General features: G+C 30.6%; 3 protein-coding genes across 3 annotated transcripts; 2 read left to right on the top strand and 1 right to left on the bottom strand.

Annotated features, from left to right (window-relative positions):
• The first annotated feature begins 1,679 nt into the window (after nucleotides 1–1,679).
• On the top strand, nucleotides 1,680–6,880 carry LOC135957181 (charged multivesicular body protein 7). The gene is made up of 4 exons (XM_065507874.1): nucleotides 1,680–2,204; nucleotides 2,271–2,487; nucleotides 6,064–6,273; nucleotides 6,342–6,880. The coding sequence occupies exons 1-4, from the start codon at nucleotides 1,728–1,730 to the stop codon at nucleotides 6,815–6,817; spliced, it is 1,380 nt and encodes a 459-aa protein (XP_065363946.1). The 5' UTR covers nucleotides 1,680–1,727; the 3' UTR covers nucleotides 6,818–6,880.
• Nucleotides 6,881–10,764: 3,884 nt separating this feature from the next.
• On the bottom strand, nucleotides 10,765–17,128 carry EloA (elongin A). The gene is made up of 8 exons (XM_065515775.1): nucleotides 16,668–17,128; nucleotides 14,553–15,401; nucleotides 13,949–14,491; nucleotides 13,665–13,879; nucleotides 13,495–13,589; nucleotides 13,222–13,421; nucleotides 11,997–12,288; nucleotides 10,765–11,911 (listed from the first exon to the last, which is right to left on the bottom strand). Exons 1-8 carry the CDS (start codon nucleotides 16,737–16,739, stop codon nucleotides 11,832–11,834), a joined length of 2,346 nt encoding a protein of 781 aa, XP_065371847.1. The 5' UTR covers nucleotides 16,740–17,128; the 3' UTR covers nucleotides 10,765–11,831.
• A 2,430-nt stretch (nucleotides 17,129–19,558) lies between these two features.
• Nucleotides 19,559–21,999, top strand: Rad60. The gene is made up of 4 exons (XM_065507862.1): nucleotides 19,559–19,670; nucleotides 19,729–20,784; nucleotides 21,318–21,528; nucleotides 21,849–21,999. Exons 1-4 carry the CDS (start codon nucleotides 19,622–19,624, stop codon nucleotides 21,937–21,939), a joined length of 1,407 nt encoding a protein of 468 aa, XP_065363934.1. The 5' UTR covers nucleotides 19,559–19,621; the 3' UTR covers nucleotides 21,940–21,999.
• The last annotated feature ends 1,961 nt before the right edge of the window (nucleotides 22,000–23,960 follow it).

The raw sequence follows: 23,960 nt of genomic DNA, 5'->3' as shown, positions 1-23,960 counted from the left end.
ATTTTGTTGCCCAAGGTGTCACAAGATGTGTTCGCGTACTTTCCAGTAAAAAATGTCCAGTAACTTTATTTTAGAGAGTAAAAATAAATTACTCTCAATCTGGAAAATTACAAAAAAAAAGTACGCGAACAACAATTTGTAAAAATAAGTTGTATTTTATTATAAACTAGCTGAACCCGGCCCGCGTTGCTGGCCCTTAGAAAACATCTGTTTTATATCGCATCTCGATTTTAATATAAAGTGTCGGACATAGTCGGTGATCCAACCTTCAATGTTAATACATGTAGTGGCATTTCGGCTGGTTCCAATGAATTCAACAATTGAGTATGAAAATTTCTTATTCATGCTTTTCTGAAGATTCCGTGAAAATTTCATCAAAATCGGTCCAGCCATTTTTGAGTCCATACGAAACATACATATACACATCCATTTTTATGAAATATAGGGCATTAGCGGTATAATGTAAAAATTTGATTTTTACACACCCCTCCGCCTACAGACCGAATATCAAAAATCTGACTTTATAGTGTTAACCGCTGGGATTTTCTGAAGATACCCTGAAAATTTCATCAAAATCGGTCCCGCCGTTTTTTATATATATAGATGGCATTAGCGGTAAATTGTAAAAATTGGATTTTGCCACGCCCCTCCGCCCACAGACCAAAAATCAAAAATCTGACTTTACAGTGTTACCCGATAAGCTCTTCTGAAGATTCCCTGAAAATTTCATTAAAATCGGTCCATCCGTTTTTGAGTTCATTCGGAACATACATACATACATACATACCCACATACAAACATCCATTTTTATATATATAGACTAGTTGATCGCCCCGGCTTCGCCCGGTAGATTTATTAATGTTAATTCTTCAAGTTTCTCCAACCCACTCACACCAGCATGTTCCTATTTATTTGCAAATAAAATATCTAAATTTGTACTGCATACTTTAGGGAACTTTTTTATTACAGTTGACTGGACTCACAAAAAAAAAAAGAATTTCCGAGTTTTACCCGGAATTTTTGAATTTTTTTTCTTTACAATCTCCTGAAAATTTCGAATCTAATAAAAAAAAAATCAACCAAATCACTCCAGCCGTTCTCACGTGATGAGATTACATACATGGACCATTTCATTTTTATATATATAGATAAATTCAAAACGTTTGTATTGTGTTATTTTACATCTTTACTTTGCAAACTTGTAAATTGTACCTATTAATTTTCAACTTTTTAGTTTTGTTTATATTTGAAACCATATGTTTTAAACATATTTTTATGTTGATATTTTTTACTGGACAAAAAATGTACAGTAAAAAATATCATGTTCTCTATCTATGAACTGTCACTTTTAACACTCTCTTGCTCTCTCGTTACAAGTTTTTAAAAGTAAACGAACAGAATCCAGTAACTTCAGTGATAATTTGTACAAATTATTACAAATTATCAAGTACGCGAATCAGATGACTCTGATTGTAATTTTTTAGTAGGTGTCTTCAAATGTTTGTATGAAAAAAATCAACAATTTTGAAGTATATCATGGCAAAAATTTATCAGGTGTAGACATGTGCCTTAATACGCAGTGTCGCCTGTCGCTCTTCGGTTTCATTGGAAATGCTAACAACTATCAAATTTGTGTCATCTCTAATATTACTCACAGAAATAATCAAAACAAAAACAAAATATTTTTAACAAAAGCAGCAACGAACAAAAATACAAACATTTTTAACATGTCGACTCAAACAACTCCTACAAAAAATACAAAGTCATGTGAACCATATCCTTATCCAAACTGCTGGCAAGATGATGCCCGTGTCCAAGTATTATTGGCACCATTCCGCGACCGTAGTGTCAATCCGGAAAATTACGACTCAAAAATGAAATTTTGGCAAGACACAATTCGAGAGTATTGTCTATTTAAAGGTAAAGCCAACTTCTGTAAACAGGAATTGCAGTACAATTTCACCAAAGGTCAAAGAGTGCCATGTTGCTTAGATAATGTATTGGATGAAATGCAGAGACAAAAACTTATACGTTTACGCAAAGACTATGAATACGATCCGGAAAATAGCTGGTCTGGTTGGGCAGTTAATAGCTTTGTGAAGAAACCATTGTCTTGGGGATTTGATAAAATTAAGCTAAAACTTGGTGCTTCGGACGCAGCACAATTGGGCTTAATACAGTTTATACATATGGAAGTTATAAGGGTAAGATTTGCAAGGCTGAGTTGTTAATAGTACAATGAAAACAAAGTTTATTTAATTTATTTTTAGAAATTTTGTTCAGAACTACAGGATCTGTTGTTGCAGCCTCCCTACTTGGGTACGCTTCATCACTATGAAGTGCTGAAGCAAGAACTTTGCACTGCATTGAATATTTCTGAGGAATGTTTGCGTATTTGTCTGCACACCTCATATGTCCAAAGAAAAATTGGTTTGGAATACAAGTCAAACACCAATGATCTACAAATACATTTAGTTAAGATACCATGTAAGTTGGAAACTTATTTTTATAACTGTCACAATGAGTATTATAACTTTGTTATTCCGTTTGTAATTTCTCCTCATTTTCATTTGCGAACCCATAAATAGAATATACAGTATTGGCCATAACTAAAGCACGCCCTCAATGGTTTTTTTAAAATCATACATTTTTTGATATAAACGGCTTTTTTGGGTTGTATTTTGTATATATTTCATTAACTAATATTTTTAATGTTCATATAACATTCATTTAGACGAATCTTATATACCCTTCACCAAATTATACTTTAAAATAAAAATTTTAAATATTTTTAGGTAAACAAAATTAAAATTTTTTTTTAAATTTTATAATTTTTTTTTTAATTTAAAAAATTTTTTTTTTTTAATTTAAAAAAAAATTTTTTTTTTAGTTTTTAATTTTTTTTTTTAATATTTAGTGAAAAAAAAATTTTGGTGAAAAAAAAAATTCGGATTAAAAAATATTTTTTCCGATTTTGACCCATTAGGTCCAACTTACTATGGTCTTATATACGTCGTTGCACAGGTCTTTGAAATATCTATCATTAGATATCTATATTGTCTATATTAATGATTTAGTAATCCAGATATGGGTCAAAAATAGGTCAAAAATCGAGGTTGTCCTGTTTTTTTTTCTTATATCTTTCTTATATCTCAGCCATTTGTGGACCGATTTTCTCGATTTTAAATAGCAACCGAGCCGGAAGAATTTCGGAGATATTGATGTATCATTCGTGTATGTAAGTTATTTGGGGGCTTCAGAAAGTTGATTTCAACACACAGACGGACAGACGGCCACTCATGGTGAAGGGTATAAAAATGGTAAATCATGTAAAAACTCAAAACGCAACGGACAAAACTAAAGCACCTTCTTATAAGATGTTTAAAAATTTGACACGCTACTGCAATGTGAGTTATCGGGAATCACAATGAATGCACTTAAAAGTTCCAAAAGATAAAAATAATGGAAGGCGTAGTGTGTAAAATTTAAGTTTTATACAGTTTATTGTGAAAAAAAAACAATGACAAGGAACAAGTACTCCAGTGAATTTAAAATTAAAGTTATTGAAGACTGGAAAACGGACTTATCACTACATGAATTGAGTAAGAAAATATTCAATTAAAAGATCAGTTATTTCCAGGCTCTTTTCAAAATTTTTAAGACTGGTCGCATATCACCGGTGCATTCTGAAGGTCGTTCGCGTAAAACCACACGATATGATGTTCCTTGATCAAAAGAGCAATACAAAAAGATTCTACAGCATCAGCTAGTCAAGTAAGAACAAGTTTAAGATTATGCGTTAGCGAAAGTACAATTTGTAGAAGAATAGTAGAAGCTCGATTATTCAGCTGACGACCAGCAAAAAAAACCATTTCTATCAGCTAAGAACAAGAAAGCTAGACTGAAGTTTGCCAAAGCCCACATCGACTGGAGTGTCCAAAAATGGAAGACAGTACTGTTCCCTGATGAATGCAAATACAACTCAAAACGTTCCGCTGGAATAAGGCGTGTACGCAGACCAAAAGGAGAAATACTGAATCCTAAGTATTGCAAAGGAACAATTGAACATGGAGGAGGCAATGTAATCGTCTGGGGTTGCTTTCCTGTACAAGGATTTGGGCCAAATCATAAAATGTATGGGCTTATGGATCGGTTCATGTACCGTTATGTATTGAAAGATGTAATGTTGCTTTATGCCAGTGATTAGATGCCACTTATAGGGAGCTTTCAACAGGATAATTATCCTAAGCACACCTCCAAAATTTGTAAAACTTGGCTACAGAGCAATAAGATTTAAGTTCTTCATTGGCCTGGTCAATCTCCCGATCTCAATCCTATTGAGAAATTGTGGCACATTGTTAATATGAAAATAAATCGTGAAAATTGCTGAATTTCACGTAATTTTCACGATTTATTTCATGCCGTTAAAATAGCCTGGGAAGGAATATCGAAAAACGCCATAAAAACATAATATCTTCTATGCTAAGAGATGTAACAAACAATTAATTAAAAAATTTTTATAGCATATCCTTGAAGAGGTGCTTTAGTTTTGTCCGTTTCATTTGCTACCTTAAAATATTTTTTGATTTTAAGTTACCTTTTATAGAAAGGTTAACTTTATCAATAATAAACATATTAAGAAATGAAAAGTTTTAAATATCTATTATGTAATAGATATTTAAAACTTTGTTTTTATACAAAAAAATACCATATGAAAAAAATTCACTGAGGGGGTGGCCAATACTGTATATATATTCTGGATCGTTATAGATACCGTAATCAATATAGCAATGTCCGTCAATATGTTGAAATCACCTTTCTGAAGGCCCCATATAACTTACATATATACATGAGCCCACAAATGCTGAGATATAATCAAAAAAAAGCTAAAAGCTAGTTTTTGTGATAAAGATGATCTACATTTTTTGTTAAACTCTAGATTAAACTAATGTTTTTGGTTTAGGATATTACACAATTTTTTTTTGCAAAAATGTTTTTATTTTTAATTCTATCATCAGTGTGAAAAAAGCTATTAATGGGGAAAAAATTAGATAAATATTTTCTGAGTTTGATACTCAAAGGAACAAGTCAGCAACGGTTTATTATTTATTTTTATAATTTTTACCATTATATTCACATTTCCTGAGTTGTTATTAAAATTATGATTTATACCAAAATATTAAAATATTTAGTTAAACGAGATTTACACGATACTTTTCTTCATTCTATTCTCGAAATTGGAGATTAAATTAATTTTAATCTATGTTGTTTTTGGGTAGTACCGACAATGGGTCAAAATTGGGTAAAATATTTTTAAACCGACATTTTATCCATCAAAAACATTTTTTTCAACCAATTTTTTTTAACAAACATTTTTCATCCAAAAAAATTTTATTCACCAACAATTTTTTTTCACCTTCGAGAGAATGGTATATATAAGTTTGTCATTCCGTTTGTAATTTCTACATTTTTCATTTCCGACCCTATAAAGTATATATATATTCTGGATCCTTATAGATAGCGGAGTCGATTCAGCCATGTCAGACTGTCTGTTGAAATCAATTTTCTGAAGACCCCAGATATCTTCGGGATCCAAATCTTCAATAATTCTGTCAGAAATGCTTTCGAGAAGTTTGCTATTTAAAATCAGCAAAAATCGGTCCACAAATGACTGAGATATGAGGAAAAAAACCGGACAACCTCGATTTTTGACCTATATCTGGATTACTAAGTTTTTTTTCGCCAAAAAAAAATTAAAAAACTAAAAAATTTTAAATAACAATTCAAAAAAAAAATTTAACAAAAAATTAAATGAACAACTTTGGAAAAAAAAATTTTATACCTAAAAATATAAAGGGTATATAAGATTCGGCACAGCCGAATATAGCTCTCTTACACTTTATACCAAGGTTGACTACCTTTCAGCTCGACCGTTAACGCTAAAATACCCTTACCAAATTAGAGTTACTGTTAACTTGTAACTGTTTCGAATCGGTAGCCATTATATATATACTTCCCCCAATAAACTCCCATTTTAATGGTAAATTTGATTTCCAATTGCAGCGAAAGAAGACAGTGATGTAAATATTACGGATAACGATCATGCCATTCATAATTTACATGTAACAAAAACGAATTTACTAAAACAAATTGAAGACATAGAGCTGGATATTAAGGAAAACGAAAGTAAGGCTCGGCAATATATTAAAGAAAACAAAAGGCTATTGGCTAAAACCTATTTACGCAAAAAACATTTATTGGAGCAAAATCATGGTAATTTTTTAAACTTAAGAAGCACAATTATTTTTACATATTCTTTAATCGTATCAATATATTCTTAGAGCGTCGCAGTTTAGCTTTACATAACATTGAGACTCTGTTGTCAAATGTTCACGAAGCCAAGCTAAATGGTGTTATATTGGATGCCTACAAATTCGGTTCGAAGGCTTTACAGAATGCTCTTGAAGTTTCTAATCTCAAATACGATAATGTCGATGAAATTGTGGCAGATGTACGCGAAACTATGGATTCATATAGGGAAATCCAAGATAGTTTATCTAATGCCAATTTCAATGATTCTTTGACATCTCAGGCCGATGAAGATGAATTGGAACAAGAACTTAAGGAAATTATGGGTGAATCATCGTTCTCCACAAACACACCAACTAAGCCCGCATCCGAGAATAATAACACCAGTGTTAGTATGCCGCAGAAGGTTGAAATCACCGATTCCGAATTATTAGATATGCTAAATGGCTTAGAAGTTGAGGAAAATTCTCCCGGAAAAAATATTAGCGGTAATGTGTTGGATTCTTAGAAACTGTTAATGTAATGTTTTTATAAATTAAAATAATAAATACAGCCCAATTATGAATAAAATATCCGCGGGAGTTTTTTCCCTTTTCTCATTTTTCCTATTCAATTTCAATGAGAAAAAACTCCCGGGGAACAAACTCCCGCGGAATTTTTTATTCATAATTGTGCTGATAATATGTCTTAAAGTTGTTGGTTTTTGTGATTATTGTGATTTAAATAAATAAAACAAATTGATTAATTAATTTAACTTTTTGATTTCTGAATTTCGTTTATCTCGCCCCTATTTTGGCTACTTTCAAATCCTTTTTTATTCGTTAAATCTTGTTCAATGAGTTTTTTGTTCTTTATGATCTCAATTTATATGCTTTTGATAGCTGAGTATTTCTATTGAATTGTTTATTAATTATCTTATTTTTGTGATTAATGAAAATAATGTTAATATATTTTATAATCTTATTTTCTTGTTTATTAATGTATTTCTCTCATTCAAATAGCTTTTATTGGTTCCCAACTATATTTAAAATTTTTGATGTCTTTTAATAACACTAATTTAGATCCCGTTGTTAGTAGTGGTTCATATCTGGATAATAACCTGCGTACGTTTCCTAACCAACTTAAAATTGCACACATGAATTGTCAAAGCATTAGTCCTTCGCATAATTCAACAAAGTTTGATGAATTATCTAGTATTTTGAGAGGTAAATTTCATTTGTTTGGCATTTCTGAAACCTGGCTTAAACCAAATATTTCTGATGCCACTGTTCACATATCTGGATATAAATTAGTAAGAAATGATCGACTTCATAATAGAGGCGGCGGTGTATGTATTTATATATCTAATGGGTTTATATACAAAACTGTTTGGAAAATTTCTTTATATGAATGTGAATCAGTTTTTATTGAGGTAAGATTTGGTGGTGTTACAACTCTCTTTGGAGTTGTTTATTTACCCCATGGAGATATCCAAGAATTTGAGAATTCTCATCATGAATTATTTTCGAAATATTCGAATATCATCATAGTAGGTGATTTCAATTGTAACCTCTTTAATATTTCTAGGGCCTACCTTTTGCGTTCTATGTGTTTGCGGTGTAATCTCTCTGTATATCATAACTCCAAACCTACTCACTTTTCTGTTGCCCATGGTACGTCCTCATTGATAGATTTCTGGTTAACTACTGATAACTCTATGATTCAATTTTCCAATCAAATACAATGTTGTTCTATTTCTTACCATTCTATGATTTATGCTGTATTCCGTTTAAATGTCTTATGTAGAGAAGAATTTGTTGAATATAAGGATTTCAATAATATAAATTGGGATGCTCTCATATCTCATATTTTGGATTTTGACTCGATTTCTTTCTTTAGATCAAATGATGTTGAGTTTCAGGGCTCTATTATCAATTCTTTAGTTAACTCTCTCTACTCATTTGTACCTACGATAAGAAGAAAAGTTGCAGTTGATGATAATGTATGGTTGAAATCTAATTGTATTTTACTGGCAACTTCTCTCAGAGATTTAGCATACTCTTCGTTTCGCTTAAATAGGACTGCTTCCTCTTGGCGTGTATACTGTAAATATCGGAATAAAGCTAAAACAGTAATTCGTAAAGAGAAAAGAAAATACTATTGCAAATTATTTTCGGACCTTGATTCATCTGGAATGTGGAAAACTCTAAAGAAGTGTGGTATTTCTAATAATAATGGATTGGAGTGTGACTTTAATGTTGATGATATGAATAATTATTTTACGAACATTGCCGTTACTACCGATAATAATATTATTGATTTCAGTACATATAACAATGCTATTGATTCTTTTTCGTTTCGTTGTATTAATCAAGATGAACTATTTGATGCAATTTGTAAGATTAAATCAACATCTGTTGGTACTGATTCTATTCCTATTCGCTTCATAAAATCTATTTATCCTCATATTTCTGATATTCTTATCCATCACGTCAATACGATCTTGACCACATCAAAATTCCCTTCCATTTGGAAGACTGCGCGAGTCGTCCCAATTCCGAAATCTAGAACAATCCATTCACTTGATGATTTAAGACCTATATCAATTCTACCAGCTTTATCTAAAGCTGTAGAACACATATTAAAAGACCAGATACTGTTTTCTGTACGTGAATTTATTACTCCATCGCAATATGCTTTCCGTTTTGGTCATAACACTACCTCTCTTTTACTTGATATGACAGATGATATTAGGCAGAATTTTAACAATAACACTGTATCTACACTTGTGTCTCTTGATTTGGCTAAGGCTTTTAACTCTATAAATTATTCTAATATGATACGTAAATTGAAAGATATATTTAGGTTTTCCACTACTGCTTGCAAGCTAATTTTTTCGTACCTTACATGTAGATATCAGTTTGTTGAAGTTAATGGCAACTCTTCGAATTTACTTCCCCTTAGTTCTGGTGTTCCCCAGGGCTCAGTATTGGGTCCACTTCTGTTTATCTTATATATAAATGATTTACCAATCTGTATTGATTCAAATAGTTGCAAATCTTTTTTATATGCAGATGATGTTATGCTCTTATTCAGTGGCAGTAAAAATGATTTAAATAAACACTCTTCTGATATTAATTATACTCTTAATCGTTTTTTACTTTGGTCATCTGAGAACTCCTTGTCCATTAATCCATCAAAAACTAAGGCTCTAGCATTTGGAAGTAATGGTGAAGATATAAATATTTCTATTGCTGGCTCCACTGTATTGTTTGTTGATCAGCTAAGATGTTTGGGGATTTATATTGATAATCGTTTAACATTTGCAAATCATATTGATAATGTATCTTGTAAGATTACATATACTTTGCGTAAGCTTTATTCTGCTAGTATTTATTTACCTTTTCAAATTAGATGGCGTTTGGCACATTCACTTTTAATGTCAATTATATTATATGGTCTTGAGATTGTATCGGGAACTTTTTCTTATATAATAACAAGATTAAATAGGATTGTCAATATGATTGTTAGATATATATTTAATCTTCGGAGGCGGGAACATATTTCTGATTATGTCAAACGTTTTCTTGGTTGCTCTTTTCTAAATTTCATTCGATATCGTAACTTATTATTTTTTTACAAAGTCATTAAATGTGGGTTACCTGCTTTACTTTGTTCTAAATTTTCATTTATACATTCTATTAGGAACCCACAGATTTTGATACCAAGGATTCATTTGGTAATATTTGAACAGTCATTTTTAGTTAGGATTGCTAGGTATTGGAATTATTTGCCTTTAGAACTTAGGGTCTTTTCCCATTCTAATAATGCTTTTCGGCTCAAATTGATGGCATTATTTTCCTAATAACCTTTTGTCCATACCAAAATTTAAAATTTATATTTATTAGCTTATTAGCTTTTATATTCTTTTTATATATTTAATTCATATTTTTTAAAAAAAAAAAAGAAACATATGCAATAAATCTTTTTTACAATTACTAATAATTATCTTGTTAAATTGTGTGTTTAAAGTTTTACTAAACTCATGTTTTTATTCATACCTAATCACTGCTGGGATCAGTTTCTTTCTTTTATTTCGTTAATTACCTTTTGGTTTGGGAACCAATAACTCAATGAAGCTCATTAAAAATAGTATTAATATATACTCAATATATTTAATTTGTACATACTTATATATTTTTATTTAGGATTACTGCTTTGTAATATATATATATTTATTGGCCAAGAATGGCTTTTTATATTACTATGAATGAAATAAAAATAAAATAAAAATAAAATAAATGTTTTCAGTTTTGTTCAGCATGCCTAATATGATGATTATGTGGTTTTATTTATTGTTATAGGAAAAAAGTGTTAGTTTTGCAAAAGCAAACATTTGAAATTTACAAACCTTTAGCAAATAAGCTGCGTTCACATATATGCGCTTAAATATGTATAATAAAAATGCATATACAATTGTTTAATTTGTTTTATATTTAAATAATTTGATTTTTATTATGAATTTCTTATTTCTTTTTCGCTCAATACTAAACGATTGAGACTTTAACTTTATTTGAACTTATTTTATGTAGTTTTACTTTATTTTCTTTACACAAATTCTATTGCATTTACAAAGTTTATGTTAAAAAAAACAACAATCAGGTATGTGATAAAAAAAACGATTTAGAAAACGAATCGTTTTAAAACCAAAAAAATATTGTGATGAATTTATTACTTTCGTTTTGTGTGTTGTTTAAAATTCCAATTTGACATCTTCCATTAATTTGTTACACATTTGTTTACTAAATTGCTTAATATTTATTGGCTGTATTTTGCAAGAAAATAATAACCACCTAGTTGAAAAATCATACTTGAAATCATCATCACATTTTTTTTTTCAAATCGATCTATTTCTACCACGTACCTGAATAGTATTTAACGACAATAAAATTAAATCGAAAATGATGGAAAAATAACATGTATGTTTATAAATTCTATTGTTATGCACAGCCCATTTAAAACTGTTATATGTATGTAAAATGTTTAATAACATTTTTAAGAATTGTAGGCATTAAAAAATCAAAGAGTATCTATCATATAGTTAAAGATTAGATTTCTTTTATTATTAGCTAATTTAACACAAAAACCTAGTAGAAAAGAGTGATGTTTGATTGTGGTTTCTTCAGCTAGTGGAAGAATGAGAAATGAAATGAAATTAAATAAAATTTAATAAATAAATTTGTTTTATTAACTAAGAAAATAATCTTTACCGAGTTTTAGTTTAATAAAAAGGAACAAAATATATAATCTAAAGTTGTTTACGATTTCGAACAGTTTTCATTACAAACAAGTGTCAATTTAGTAGGATTTGAGAGATTTTAAAGAGCATTATGTTTTCTGAAAAATAGGCAATTATCACGCTATAAATATTTTAAATAATTATAATAAATTAACAAGTTGCTAACTTGTTTTGTTTTAAAAATGTCTATAATAATGATCTAAAAAGGAGACTTAAGTAAAACTTATTTAAAAATCTCCATTATTTAACGCTTATGACGACCCCGTATAAATTGTAGGGTCTTTTGCATAAGAGGCGCCTTTTTGTTACGAATCGATGAATTGGCTGTATGATGTTGAAAAAAAAATAATAATTTAATCATTAATATCGATAAAATTTTGAGCAGAATTTATTTTTTTTGAACACTTACAGACTTGAGCATGATCTCGAACTGTGGCTGCTACTCTAAGCCTTTGATCTCCTGTTCTAGCTGCGTTCGGTGTTACACTAGATAGCGAGGCAACACGTGCTGCTGGTGTGGCCACCATTTTAGCTTTTGTTCCGTATTGTTCTTGTTTCTTTAGAACATTGCGAGGCGGTTTGACCATCGAATCCACAAAGGCTAATTGTGTTTTTCGCACAGGAGCGGCGGCAATTTTTTGCGATGCTTTTATAGAATCTTTTAGGACACTTAGTCTACGCTCTTCATCCTCTTGACAACGCTGGAAATAAGATTTAGGCAACACCATTAATTGGTTTTATTCTCTCAAAAATAAACTTAATGATTTTCATTCATGTGTAATTTATTTGCGAAGCTATAAAATAATTAAACGCTTCTCTCTCTCTTTAAATTTAAATACAACAAAGTGTGTGTGAGATATCATCCTAAAACGATTTTTCACTAATACCCGATTTTGGACTAATTCAGCTTATTGGTGAAAATAAATTTTTGTGCCAAGGTTCGCAAACAATTTTTTTTTTTGGAAAATTGTTTGGGAAAAAAATGTTGGTGACAAAAGAAAATAGTCGGATTAAAAAATATTTTTTCCGACAATATGACAGTTATAATGGGTTAAATATGGATGGCAACCAAACTTCATTTACCACATGGCAACTGGCAACACCATATTCTGTTGCCAAATTTCTGGTTGTCCTCTGGTAACTCAACAGAAGTTCGGTTGCCACCCATAATCGACACATAAGATCATATTCATGGTTTTTTGCTTATCCCCCTTGTTCTGCAGGTGATATATGAAGTAGTTCATGCTGGGGTTCTACTGATGACGAATTGATGAATAATAAAATTGAATAAGTGCTTCATTATTGAAGAATTTATTCGTAAGCATTTAGAATGAATTGCTTAAGAAGAAGTGAAAATCCATTTCATTTGAACTACTTCCAAATTGTTTATATAAAATGATTCTTTAAAATAAATTCGTCTTAATACGCTGACTTTAAGATATTGAATGCGATAACTTCACCGCTATTTGTAGTGGGATATTGGTCAATACAAATAAAACATATTTGCAAAAATTCATACAAACAAAACTTTACAATTTAAAGTCCTACTACCGCAATTTACTTTAACTACATATAATCATATTCACATTTACGAAATTGTATCAAAAAGAAAAAAAAAATTGTTCAGTACTTACAATAAACATTTCTCTCCACGATTCATTTTCAAGACGTTTCTTGGTGCGATAGTTACGTGAAACATGTTGCTGCCATAAAACATCACTGTCTTCCATTAGATAGGGATTATATTCTTCGAAGACATACAACTGATGAGGTGTAGCACGTTCCAAGACCGGCTTTAGAACTTCAAATGGCACACCGCCGGTGTATTCCAATGCTGTAGTTATAATATGAGTATAAATTTCATTAAAAATAATTTAGCCATAAAACGCAGAAAAAAACCAAATTACCATCAATATTCTTTTGCAATATTCTTATGCACATGTCAAATAAACTGGGTACTTGAAATGTTTGTCCAGTTCGAACGCCAGAGTAAATTTTAGTTCTTAAAAAATGTAAAATAAAAAAGATGGTAATCAAATAATATGTTCTAATATGCTATATTAATCGTATAATATACCTCATTGTTTTTGATGAAATACCATGAGTTATAGCTTCAAAATCAGTGAGAGTGCGTGCAGGTCTGGACGCAGCTGCCGAGTTATTAAACACACAATCCATAACTGTTTGATTGAGAGGCATTGGCTTGTAATTGGTGGATATTGTGGGTAATTCTAAAGCAATGCTAGGATCTAAAGGTTCCAATTTGGCTGTCGGCGCCAATAAGTCAGGTTTCTTTAGGGAATAGTTTAAGCTTATGGTTAATTTGTTTTTAAATTTTTTTAAAATAATTTTTTAACTCACCATTGTACTGGCTTTTGAAGTACTTGGCGTTGAGTATGATGATGATGGATTATTGGAGGTAAATGCTATTCTTGTACCATTTACTTTGTTAGCAAAACTGCTGCTACTACTACTGCTACTTGTTGATGGCCTATGAGGTGTTGTATCCTTTTTAATTGTACTACTGCTGCTAGCGGGAGTGGAGGGAGATTTCGATGACTTTTTGCCTTTCTTGACAGGTACATTCAACATGCCCAAGACATCATCAAAATTGGTACCCATTGACGAATCAAAACTATCATCGACTACATCTTCTTCTGCTGCCTCTTGGGGTGGCGAAGATTCCGTTTTGGTTTGGCCAGGTGTTGAGGAAGAGGATTTATGTACTTTAGCCACTTTAGGTTGTGGGGATTTAAAATCGTTGGAATCATTGTCGGAATTGTGACGTCTTTTACGTTCGGCACTATCGGGGTCTTTGGTTGAGGATTTCGAGGTAGATGATGTTGAAGAAGATTTATGTTCAGGCTTATCTTTTGAAGATGATGAGTGAGTTGACGATTTTTCCTAAAATTAGTTTAAATAAAATGTAATAACTTTCAATTAGAAAAGAAAATGAAAAACTAACATTTTTTGTTCGTTCTTTATCTTTTGATGAGCTTTTATGTTTATCCGAACGCTCTTTTTCCTTCGACGATGAATGGCTGTGTTTATCTTCATGTTTAGATTTAGAGCTGCTCGTATGACTACTACTTTTGTGATGAGATAATTGAGCGCTGTTGTTGGGCAGTTCCAGTTTGTGTTCTTTATCCGATTTAGATTTCTCATCTCGCTTTTTATCACTACGTTCTTTTTCTTTATCATGTTCTCGCTCTTTATGCTTATCTCTACTACTTTTATGGTCGGTCATCTCTTTTTCTCTATCATTGTCCTTAAGGTTGCTACTGGTGCTTTTATGATGACTCTCTTTGTCTTTCGAAGACGATGATGAAGATTTATGTTTTTCATTTGAGTGTTTTGATGATGTCTTCTCAGTATTGTGGTGATGGGATGACGAGGATGTCGACTGTTTGCTGTGATCTTTATGTCCATTACTGCTACTACTACTACTGTGATCCTTATGTCTTTCTTTATGTCTGTCTTTTTTGTCTTCACTGCGATGCTTACTTTGCTCTAGCTGCTGGCTAGTATTATTCCGGTTATGATTTTCATCCTCTTCATCGTCATGTGGTGTTGTGCCAGCGTCATCACCATTGGAATCATTATGATTTTCCCTCTCATTTGTTTGCGACGTTGTGTCCATGGGCTCTTCTTCGGCCGCTACCATTGCCTTCCATTTTGTAACCAAAGTTTTAGCAGCTACACCTATTTCACCGTTGAACTTTCGTAAAGAATTTACTGTTTTACCCACACCAGTTTCTTGAAGGTGTTCAACTTTAATGGGCAATTTGTAGAGTTTGTTGATGCAGTGAAGTAACTGAAATGAAAATTGTAAATAACATGCACGTATACATTTACAGATTGAAAATAAGGAGACTTAATTTAGGGTTCAATCTAATGTAATGTAAAACAAGTTTACATGGACCTTTTTTAATTTATGGCATTATCAAATTAAGCTTGACTACAGTTTCTCCAAAAATACCCTTACAAATAATTGTAATAACCGTTAACATATATAATCGTAGATACCGTTACCTATAAATACTGTTACTTAAATTTTACCAGAATGCTATAGAATTTTAAATGAGGGGCTTAAAGCACAAGGGGATCAAGTAACATATGTTTAATAATGAGAAAAAAAATCCATCTTTTACGTATACAAATACCCAAAAATTACCTTTGAATTAAGGAATACCGCACTTATACCTCTTGTGCTCTAATTTTTTTTTAAATTTCTAAATAGACGAACTTGTACCTCAAAAGAATGTTGGTAACACATAATAAGAAAAGCTTTTATGGTTCTTTTTTACTTTCGATTCTTTCCGGAATTTCTTCCATTCTATCGTGAGGAAGTGCCTTAAACCATTCATGGTAAATTGGTGGTACATAGCAAAGATGATCCTGTAGATTCTTAAATTAAGATAAATCGAAACTACCGTTATCATTAAAATATCTCTTTCGAAAATAAGCCAGATTAGCGTTACCTTTTTAAAGCTAATTTGGAACCACAACCACTGTCAATAAAACACGAGTTAGTGCCTTTCTATATTAATTAAACGATATACGCCTTGTAAGTACCCAAGGTGCATTTAATAAGGTATCATCGATACTAGGTACTTTTTTTGTCTTAAAATAATTGCTACTATTTTTCTCCGCTCTGTACTTTTCCAAATGATTGAAAAGTAACAACAAAAAAAGAATAACATCTGTTAGTATATGACATACAACAAAATCATTGTTGTTGTATGCATGTTATTTATACATGTGTTGTTGTTGCTATTGTTGTTTTGAATGATTGGTTATTATTTATCTGTTCTCTTTTCTATTTCATTTTATGGACGACACAAATAGATATCGGCCTGCACCTTTATCATTGGCATAATTTAATAAATAAAACAAAAATTGCTTAAAAAAAACAAACTTTATGTACATACAAACAAATACACTAATATAGATTTCTATTACTTCCTAAAAACGAAAAAAACTCAGTTTCTTTATCAATACGTTTTAGTGGTTTGGAATGGAAGTGGTCTGGAATTTTATTTATCTCTAGTTGAATTTTATTAAAAAAAGTATAACTTACCCTGGCCTCATTGTCTTGACTGCTATCAATGCTACGTTGATAATGTTGTATAACTTTAACTATAGAGGTCATTATATCTTCAATTAATTAATACACTCTGGAATTGGTTGTTAATTTAACAATATGTTTAATTATAACACGTTAATAATTGCTTATATATTTAATACATAAGTATATGTATGCTGTATATATAAATTTCGTGCTGTCGTCGAAAAAAGCAGAAAACACTAGACGACGTGCAATGACTTTTCTTCTTGGACGTATTGTGTATGCGTGTTAGTGCAGTCCGTCCAAAGACAGCATTAATTTTGCTTTTATTAAACGTCACAAGCCTTTTGCTAAATGTATTCTACCGTTTTTTTTGCACTAATTTCGTAATAATTAACACTTTATATTATTGTTTCAACACATTTTCTTTAGTTATTAACTTTTTCGTTAGATTTTCACTATTTTTCACAAGAAATTTTCCAAAAAATTGCGACTTCTTGACGAAAGTCGCAGCTGTAAAAAAACAATAAAATAAAAACTTTTTCCATGGACAGTGTTGATAATTTAACGACTTTCTATGTAAATTCAGCGATTAAATACAAAATTTAGCGAAAAAAGAAGTGTTTTTTTACAAAAACTTAATTTGCAACATTACAAGATAACCAAAGTTGATAATTTTCGGTCAAAACAACAACATATGAGTCTCAAATAACAGAGTTGCTTTTGCAACGTCTCATTTTGTTTGTTTGCGAGAGGTCAAGGTGCATTTAATAAGGTGCCATCGGCAGCACAGCTGATTATAGAAATAGCTCGCACAAATGTCAAACTACATATATAAAAAATATTCGCCCGTACGTCCGTATGTCAAACTCTATATATAAAAAATAAGTGAATTCGCCTGTATTTATTTCAATTCGCCACTGCTGTCACCTTGTTAAATACGCCTTGCGAGAGGTGTAGAGAAGCTTGGTGGGTAAACAAATGGACTCGATTTGAGTTTTTCGTGTCTTTTTTCAGATTTCTCTTTATACTAATTTCTTTTCTTCTTGTTTCGTTTTATTCTTTTCCTGATTTTGAAGTTTAATAAAGATTAACCGATTATACAATAAAAATCAACCCTGGCTGCAAAAAAAGACTTGAAACCAAAATTCATCGTATAAACCAAGGCGAATTTATACAAGGTGGAGTCAGTCAAACAGCAGATAATTTTTTTTACCTTTTTGGTTCTAACAACTGTCAAAGCTTGTTTTTATATTTAAATATCTACATATTCTAAGCAAAGTAAATTAATAAAGTAGCGACAGTACTACAACAAATACAACATTTACAAAAACCACAAGCAATTTTGTTTTTGGTTTAAGGTCTGAGCTGTCAAAGTTGCCTGTTGTTGTTTTTGCTTTTGGGCTTGTTGTATTTTTCGCCACAACCACAAGTGAATTGACAGTTCAGACCAAAGGAAAAAAAATAGTCAGCTGTTCTACTGAGTCTACTTTATTAATTTACTTTGATTCTAAGCTTATTAACAAAATATTTATTGTTTACATAAACAAGTAAAGCCCTCACTATTCAATTATCTATACTATATTAAGTTTAAATACTTATTTGTTAAATTTTTCATTTTGGTTTTTTCACATTTGTTAAGACCAATCGTTGTTTTTGTAGTACTGACAAGCTTGTAAAAATCATGGTGTAAACCTAGCCTTAAGCTGAATTCACCCATGAGTTTCTGAAACATTTTTTGTTCGGAACAATTTTTTTTTATATGTAGTTTGAAGTCTCTCTCAAAAATAGAACGTCACTACATATAAAAAAAAATTGTTCCGAACAAAAAATGTTTCAGAAACTCATGGGTGAATTCAGCTTTACTTCCTGACAGGGTTCTACAGATGAAACAAAATGTCGACATTTCGAACTTTCGACTTTTTTCGGGTTTTAAAAAGTCGACTTTTCGAAAATTCGACTTTTGGTAATTTATGAAGAGTCAACTTTTCGAACTTTCGACTTTTTAGTTAAATCGACCTTTTTCATGTAAACGCAGTGATAGTCGTGTACTACACACTCTACCTCAAAGTAAATTAATAAAGTAGACTCATTAGAACAGCTGACTATTTTTTTTACTTTGGTCTAAACTGTCAATTCACTTGTGGTTGTTGTGGCGAAAAATACAACATGCCCAAAAGCAAAAACAACAACAGGCAACTTTGACAGCTCAGACCTTAAACCAAAAACAAAATTGCTTGTGGTTTTTGTAAATGTTGTATTTGTTGTAGTACTGTCGCTACTTTATTAATTTACTTTGCTCTACCTCTTCAACCCCTCGCCAAAAACTTTGTCTGTTTACCATTTAATTTCTCTATTGTAAAAGGGAACTTATAAGTACCGAATTATACCAATAAAAGTAGTACAACGCAAGGCAAATTTATTTACAGGTATACCCAATTCTACAACAAATACAACTTTACCAAAAACAACATGTACTTTGTTTTTGTAAAATTATTTGCTAGCTGTCAAACAGCTAAACAACAGCAGACTGCAAAAATCAAAAACAGGAGTTAAAATAAATAAATACGTGAAATTTACTTTCAATAAGTACTCCATTCACTTTTATATTATCAATTATTCACTTTTCCACTATTTTATATTTTTTATTAAAAGAAACAAAAACGTCAATTCAAATGAATAAAGAAATGTAAACAAACTTTGACAGCTAGAAGTGAAAAAACAAATCGAGCAAAAAATAGTCAGCTGGCTTTTCGACGTCACCTTATTAGATACGCCTTGGTACAACGGTATTAATATTTCCATCCCCGATTTGCATAATATTTGCAACCCTGTGTTTTGAGCAAGCTTGTAAATGTTCTTGTTGTGACTTTTTAAAACATTGCGCTTATCAATTTTGTGTTAAAAATTATAATTCTTTATTAAAATTTATAAAAATTAATGATTTTCTTGTAAAACTGTAAAAAATGACTGAAGAGTTCGATATATTTAAAAATTTTGACGAGTTGAGAAAAAGTAAGCATTTTGCAAAATCCGATAAAATTTGTAATTCATTGCATTTACTTTTTCTTAGCAAATTTATTGGATCAACTCAAATCTCTGGAGTCTGCAAAATCTCTGGAGTCTGCCAATGACAGTCTGGGTTTAGATAATGATGACTTTGATTTTGAATCCCTAGTAAATAACAATACTGTTAAAAAGAGTCCTTCGAAAAGACAGGGTCTCAAAGAGAAAACTACAACACCAGAGAAGAAATATAAGAAAAATGCAAAATCACGAAGAAGTTCGACATCGACAGATGGTTCCATATCGCCTACAATGCCATTGTTAGATAACTTATGCAAAAAGGCAAATGAGCCGGTTGGTCGAAGAACGAGGAGGTCTTTGGAAATGTGTAAAAAAGTTGTAGAAACAGACACAATATTAGAAAATATTGAACCAACTTCATCCAAAGGCAGAGGACGAGGTAAAGGAAGAGGCAGAGGTCGCGGTCGTGGCAGGGGCCGAGCCAGTAAAAATTTGTCTGCCAACATCACTCAAGATCTACAAAATAACTCTTCAGATGAAGACACTTCCTCAAATGAAGTGTCCACACATGAACAGGAGTCTGATCAAGCCAGCTCCACATTAAACATCATGGAACGTTTTTTACAACAGGGTCGTCCTGGACGTTCACGTGTCATGCGTGCCCGTCGTCAGTATGTAGCCGAACTTGCAGCTCGCAGTACTCAAGTTGATTTCATAGACTTAGTTTCCAGTCCTATGCCCCGTGTTGAAGGCTTTATTGAATTGGACTCCGACATAGAAGAAGCTACACGGACAACACGTAGTAAAAGGAAAAATCAAGAAAAATTTACTATTAATTCAAGTGAAAACAAGGGCTCCACAAATGCTTCATTGGACATATCATTTGATGAGGACAATCCCGAGCTCAATATCAAGGTTAATTGGAAGGGCAAACCAGAGCCATTTAAATTGCGCAAATATCAAAAGTTTTCTATTATTTTCAAACAACTTGCGGAACGTGAAAATATCAGTACTGAGAGTATAGTTTTCAATCTCGATGATCGCATTATAATGGCAGATGATACGCCCGATTCGATTAATTACAAAATTTTTCAGTTTATTGGTGAGTAGTATTTCTTTTTAATTAAATGTTTTTATATTATATCCTTTAATCCCAAAAATTTTAAATTTTGAGAAAAAATCTTATTTGAAAAAACGTTTTTTATAATCATTGGTTTTTATTGAAATTATCATTTCTGAAGAATAATTTAAGTCTCTGAACATTTAATTTTTTTTGGTTGTTATTTTTGTGAGATTGTGAAATTAAAATTTTCTGTTGTGAATCTGGCAAATATTGTTAATTTGTTCTGCATTTATTGAAAATTAGTTGTTAAAGATTTTTTTCGTTTTAATTACAGTATTGTTATTTTTGTTTTTATGAAGCATGTATGTTGTTCAAAATAGTTTTTTTTTAACATAAGCGTAATTTTCTTAAAACTAGAGCCTGTGTTTTTGTGAAATTTCGTTTAATTGTTCAAGCATTTATAATTTGTTTATGAAATTAGTGTTTTTTGTGAAATTGGTTGATAACAGTGAATAAAGAAAACAGAAGTATAACCAGACTAATAAAGAACTAAACAATCAACTATTTTGTAGATGGTCGAGTGCTGTCGAATCGCTTCAATTCACCAAAGGCTGCTGGGGCAGTCGCAAAAAGACGTGATGCAAACAAAATCACTCTTAAAATCCAGTCGGATCAATGGAAGCGTCCCTTGCAAATAGACATTATGAAAACTGACAAATTTCGCATTTTATATATAAAGTGTGCGGAAGAATTGAAAGTTGGTTTAGATCAATTGAAATTAAGGTAAATTAATATACATATGCCCTAATTTTGTAAATCACGTCACCAAAGTAATATTTATGTGGAAAGCAAAAACAAATATTTTAAAAATTTGTTTTTGTTTTATATACCTACCAAATTTTCAAATTATGAAAGGCCTGAATTTTGGTGCGTTTTTTCTGTTCAGAATTTGTATATAAAACAAAATCAAATGTTTAAAATTTTTAAAATTTTGTTTTTGCTTTCCACATAAATATCACTTTGGTGACGTGATTTACAAAATTAGGGCCATATAATTTTTTAAATTAACAAAATAACAACAAACATTAATTACACTTTTACAGTTTTGATGGAGAGTTATTAGAACTGAACGATACTCCTACGGATCTTGATTTAGAAGGTGGCGAAGCAATTGATTTGCGTATTAAAAACTAATTAATTATGTTTGTTTAATTGTAGTCAATAAAATCATTTTTAATTTAATATGTCAACAAATTTATAATAACCAGTATTTTTTCTCATTTCATTCGTTTTATCTTTTCCTTTAATTTGTTTATTTCTGTGCCATTTTTCTTGTGAATTACAGTTTAAGTTATATATTTATTTTTTATTTATTTCCTTTCCTTATTTTGTTTTTTTTTGTACGTGTTTCCTTAAATCTAAAATAGAACTACATATTTCTCTTAAATCATGTTTGGTTTTATTTACCCTATCAGTAATAAAAAAAATCCTGAGAAAATTATTTATATTTAAAATATTTTTTTTTTTTTAAATTGGTAAATTGTTTAAAATCATGATACAATAATATTGTAGTGTCATGGTTTAAAATCTAATTCAAAATTTCGAATTTTTATATTTTCTACACCATTTCCCATTGGATTTCAGAAGTTTCTAATTGTATTTCATTATTTCAATTATATTTCAGAAATTTCCATTTGTATTTCAGAATTTTAAATTTATATTTAAAAAGTTTCTAATTGTGTTTCAGAATTGTCTAATTGTTTTTCAGAAATTTTCTAAATTTTTTAAAATGCTTAAAAATATTGTCTGCTAAAAATGTTGCAAAATGAAAAATTACTCTCTTTTCACACATACGGGAATACAAAAACAAAATACATGCTATACATTCTCATGAATTAGATTTTTGACAACAGACTTAGGTTTTTGGCTCTCAGTTACCTATCTAGTTGTTGTCTATGTTTCGAATGTGGACTTATACATACATCTTTTTAGATAACAAAAAACTAGCGAAAAACAACATTTTTTATTTTTTTTTAAATACAAATGCATATAACTTTGGTGTCAGTCACGATTTTTAAACATATACATTTGTTGTTAGTCCAACAAAAGAAAAATGGAGAAAATCGGGAAATAGTTGGACCCGCTGTTATCAAAAAACGATTAGGGTGGGAAAAAATGTTGAAAATTCAAGTTTCAAATGGGAATATATCCTAAGCTATAAAAGATAATTGATAGCTATGACGAGACTTTTTGTAGTGCTCGACGAGGAGATTTTAACCCAGATATGCCCAATGACCTATATATAGTACACCAGTACATTCTTCTTTACATGATACGTGACGTTTATCAAAGTACCTTTTTTTGTTGACATACTCAGTACTCATCAATACCTTGTGGGAGATTATGTGATCGCATTATTTTTTGCTACTATTTTTCAGTTATTGAATTTTTAATTTGCGATATTTTCATAATGCCCATATTCAGTCATTATGGACACATCTCGTTTGTACTGAAAGTAAAATTTTGTACATTTACAAGTAAATAAATACTATATTTTTTTTGGAATTTATATTTATGAAGAGTAGCTTAATTGTTATATGCATGAATGTTTCATTATTTTTTTAGTTTTGATATTGTGACCCCAATGTCCTATATATAAGACGACTTAAAAAATACTTTTTCAATAAATTTAAAAAAAAACTATAATTGCACTGTTTTTTATTTCTCATCTGCTTCCAAAATAATATAAAAGTACTTTTAAAACGATCAAACTCAAGCAATGGGCATATCTGGGTTAATGTAATTCTTTTTAACTCGCAACACAAACGAAGAAATAGAATCGTATTAAAAATTTAACATACTATACAGGGCAAGGATTTCTATGCAAATGCATGTATGTAGTCAGTAACTAACAATCACTTTTGACAATTAATTTTTCCGAATCGAAGAATTTGCAACAAAATGGCATCGATTTGTTGTTGCATATTTTGCATATTTTTCTTTTAAATGCATATATTAAGCATATTTTTCAATTTTATTGCATATTTAATATTCTTTTGGATATATTTTTATATCAGTGTACACTGTACATTAGACCGTACCTAAAAAAAATCCCCGTACACCTCCTAATATAATGTATTTATGAAAGACAGTTACGAACAAATTATTTTTTGACGAACGTAGGGGTCACCTTTTTACATTTTTATACCCTTCAC

The sequence above is a fragment of the Calliphora vicina genome, chromosome 1, assembly GCF_958450345.1.
Source record: "Calliphora vicina chromosome 1, idCalVici1.1, whole genome shotgun sequence".
Taxonomy (NCBI): Eukaryota; Metazoa; Arthropoda; class Insecta; order Diptera; family Calliphoridae; genus Calliphora; species Calliphora vicina.
This window is presented reverse-complemented; position numbering and strand designations above follow the sequence as displayed.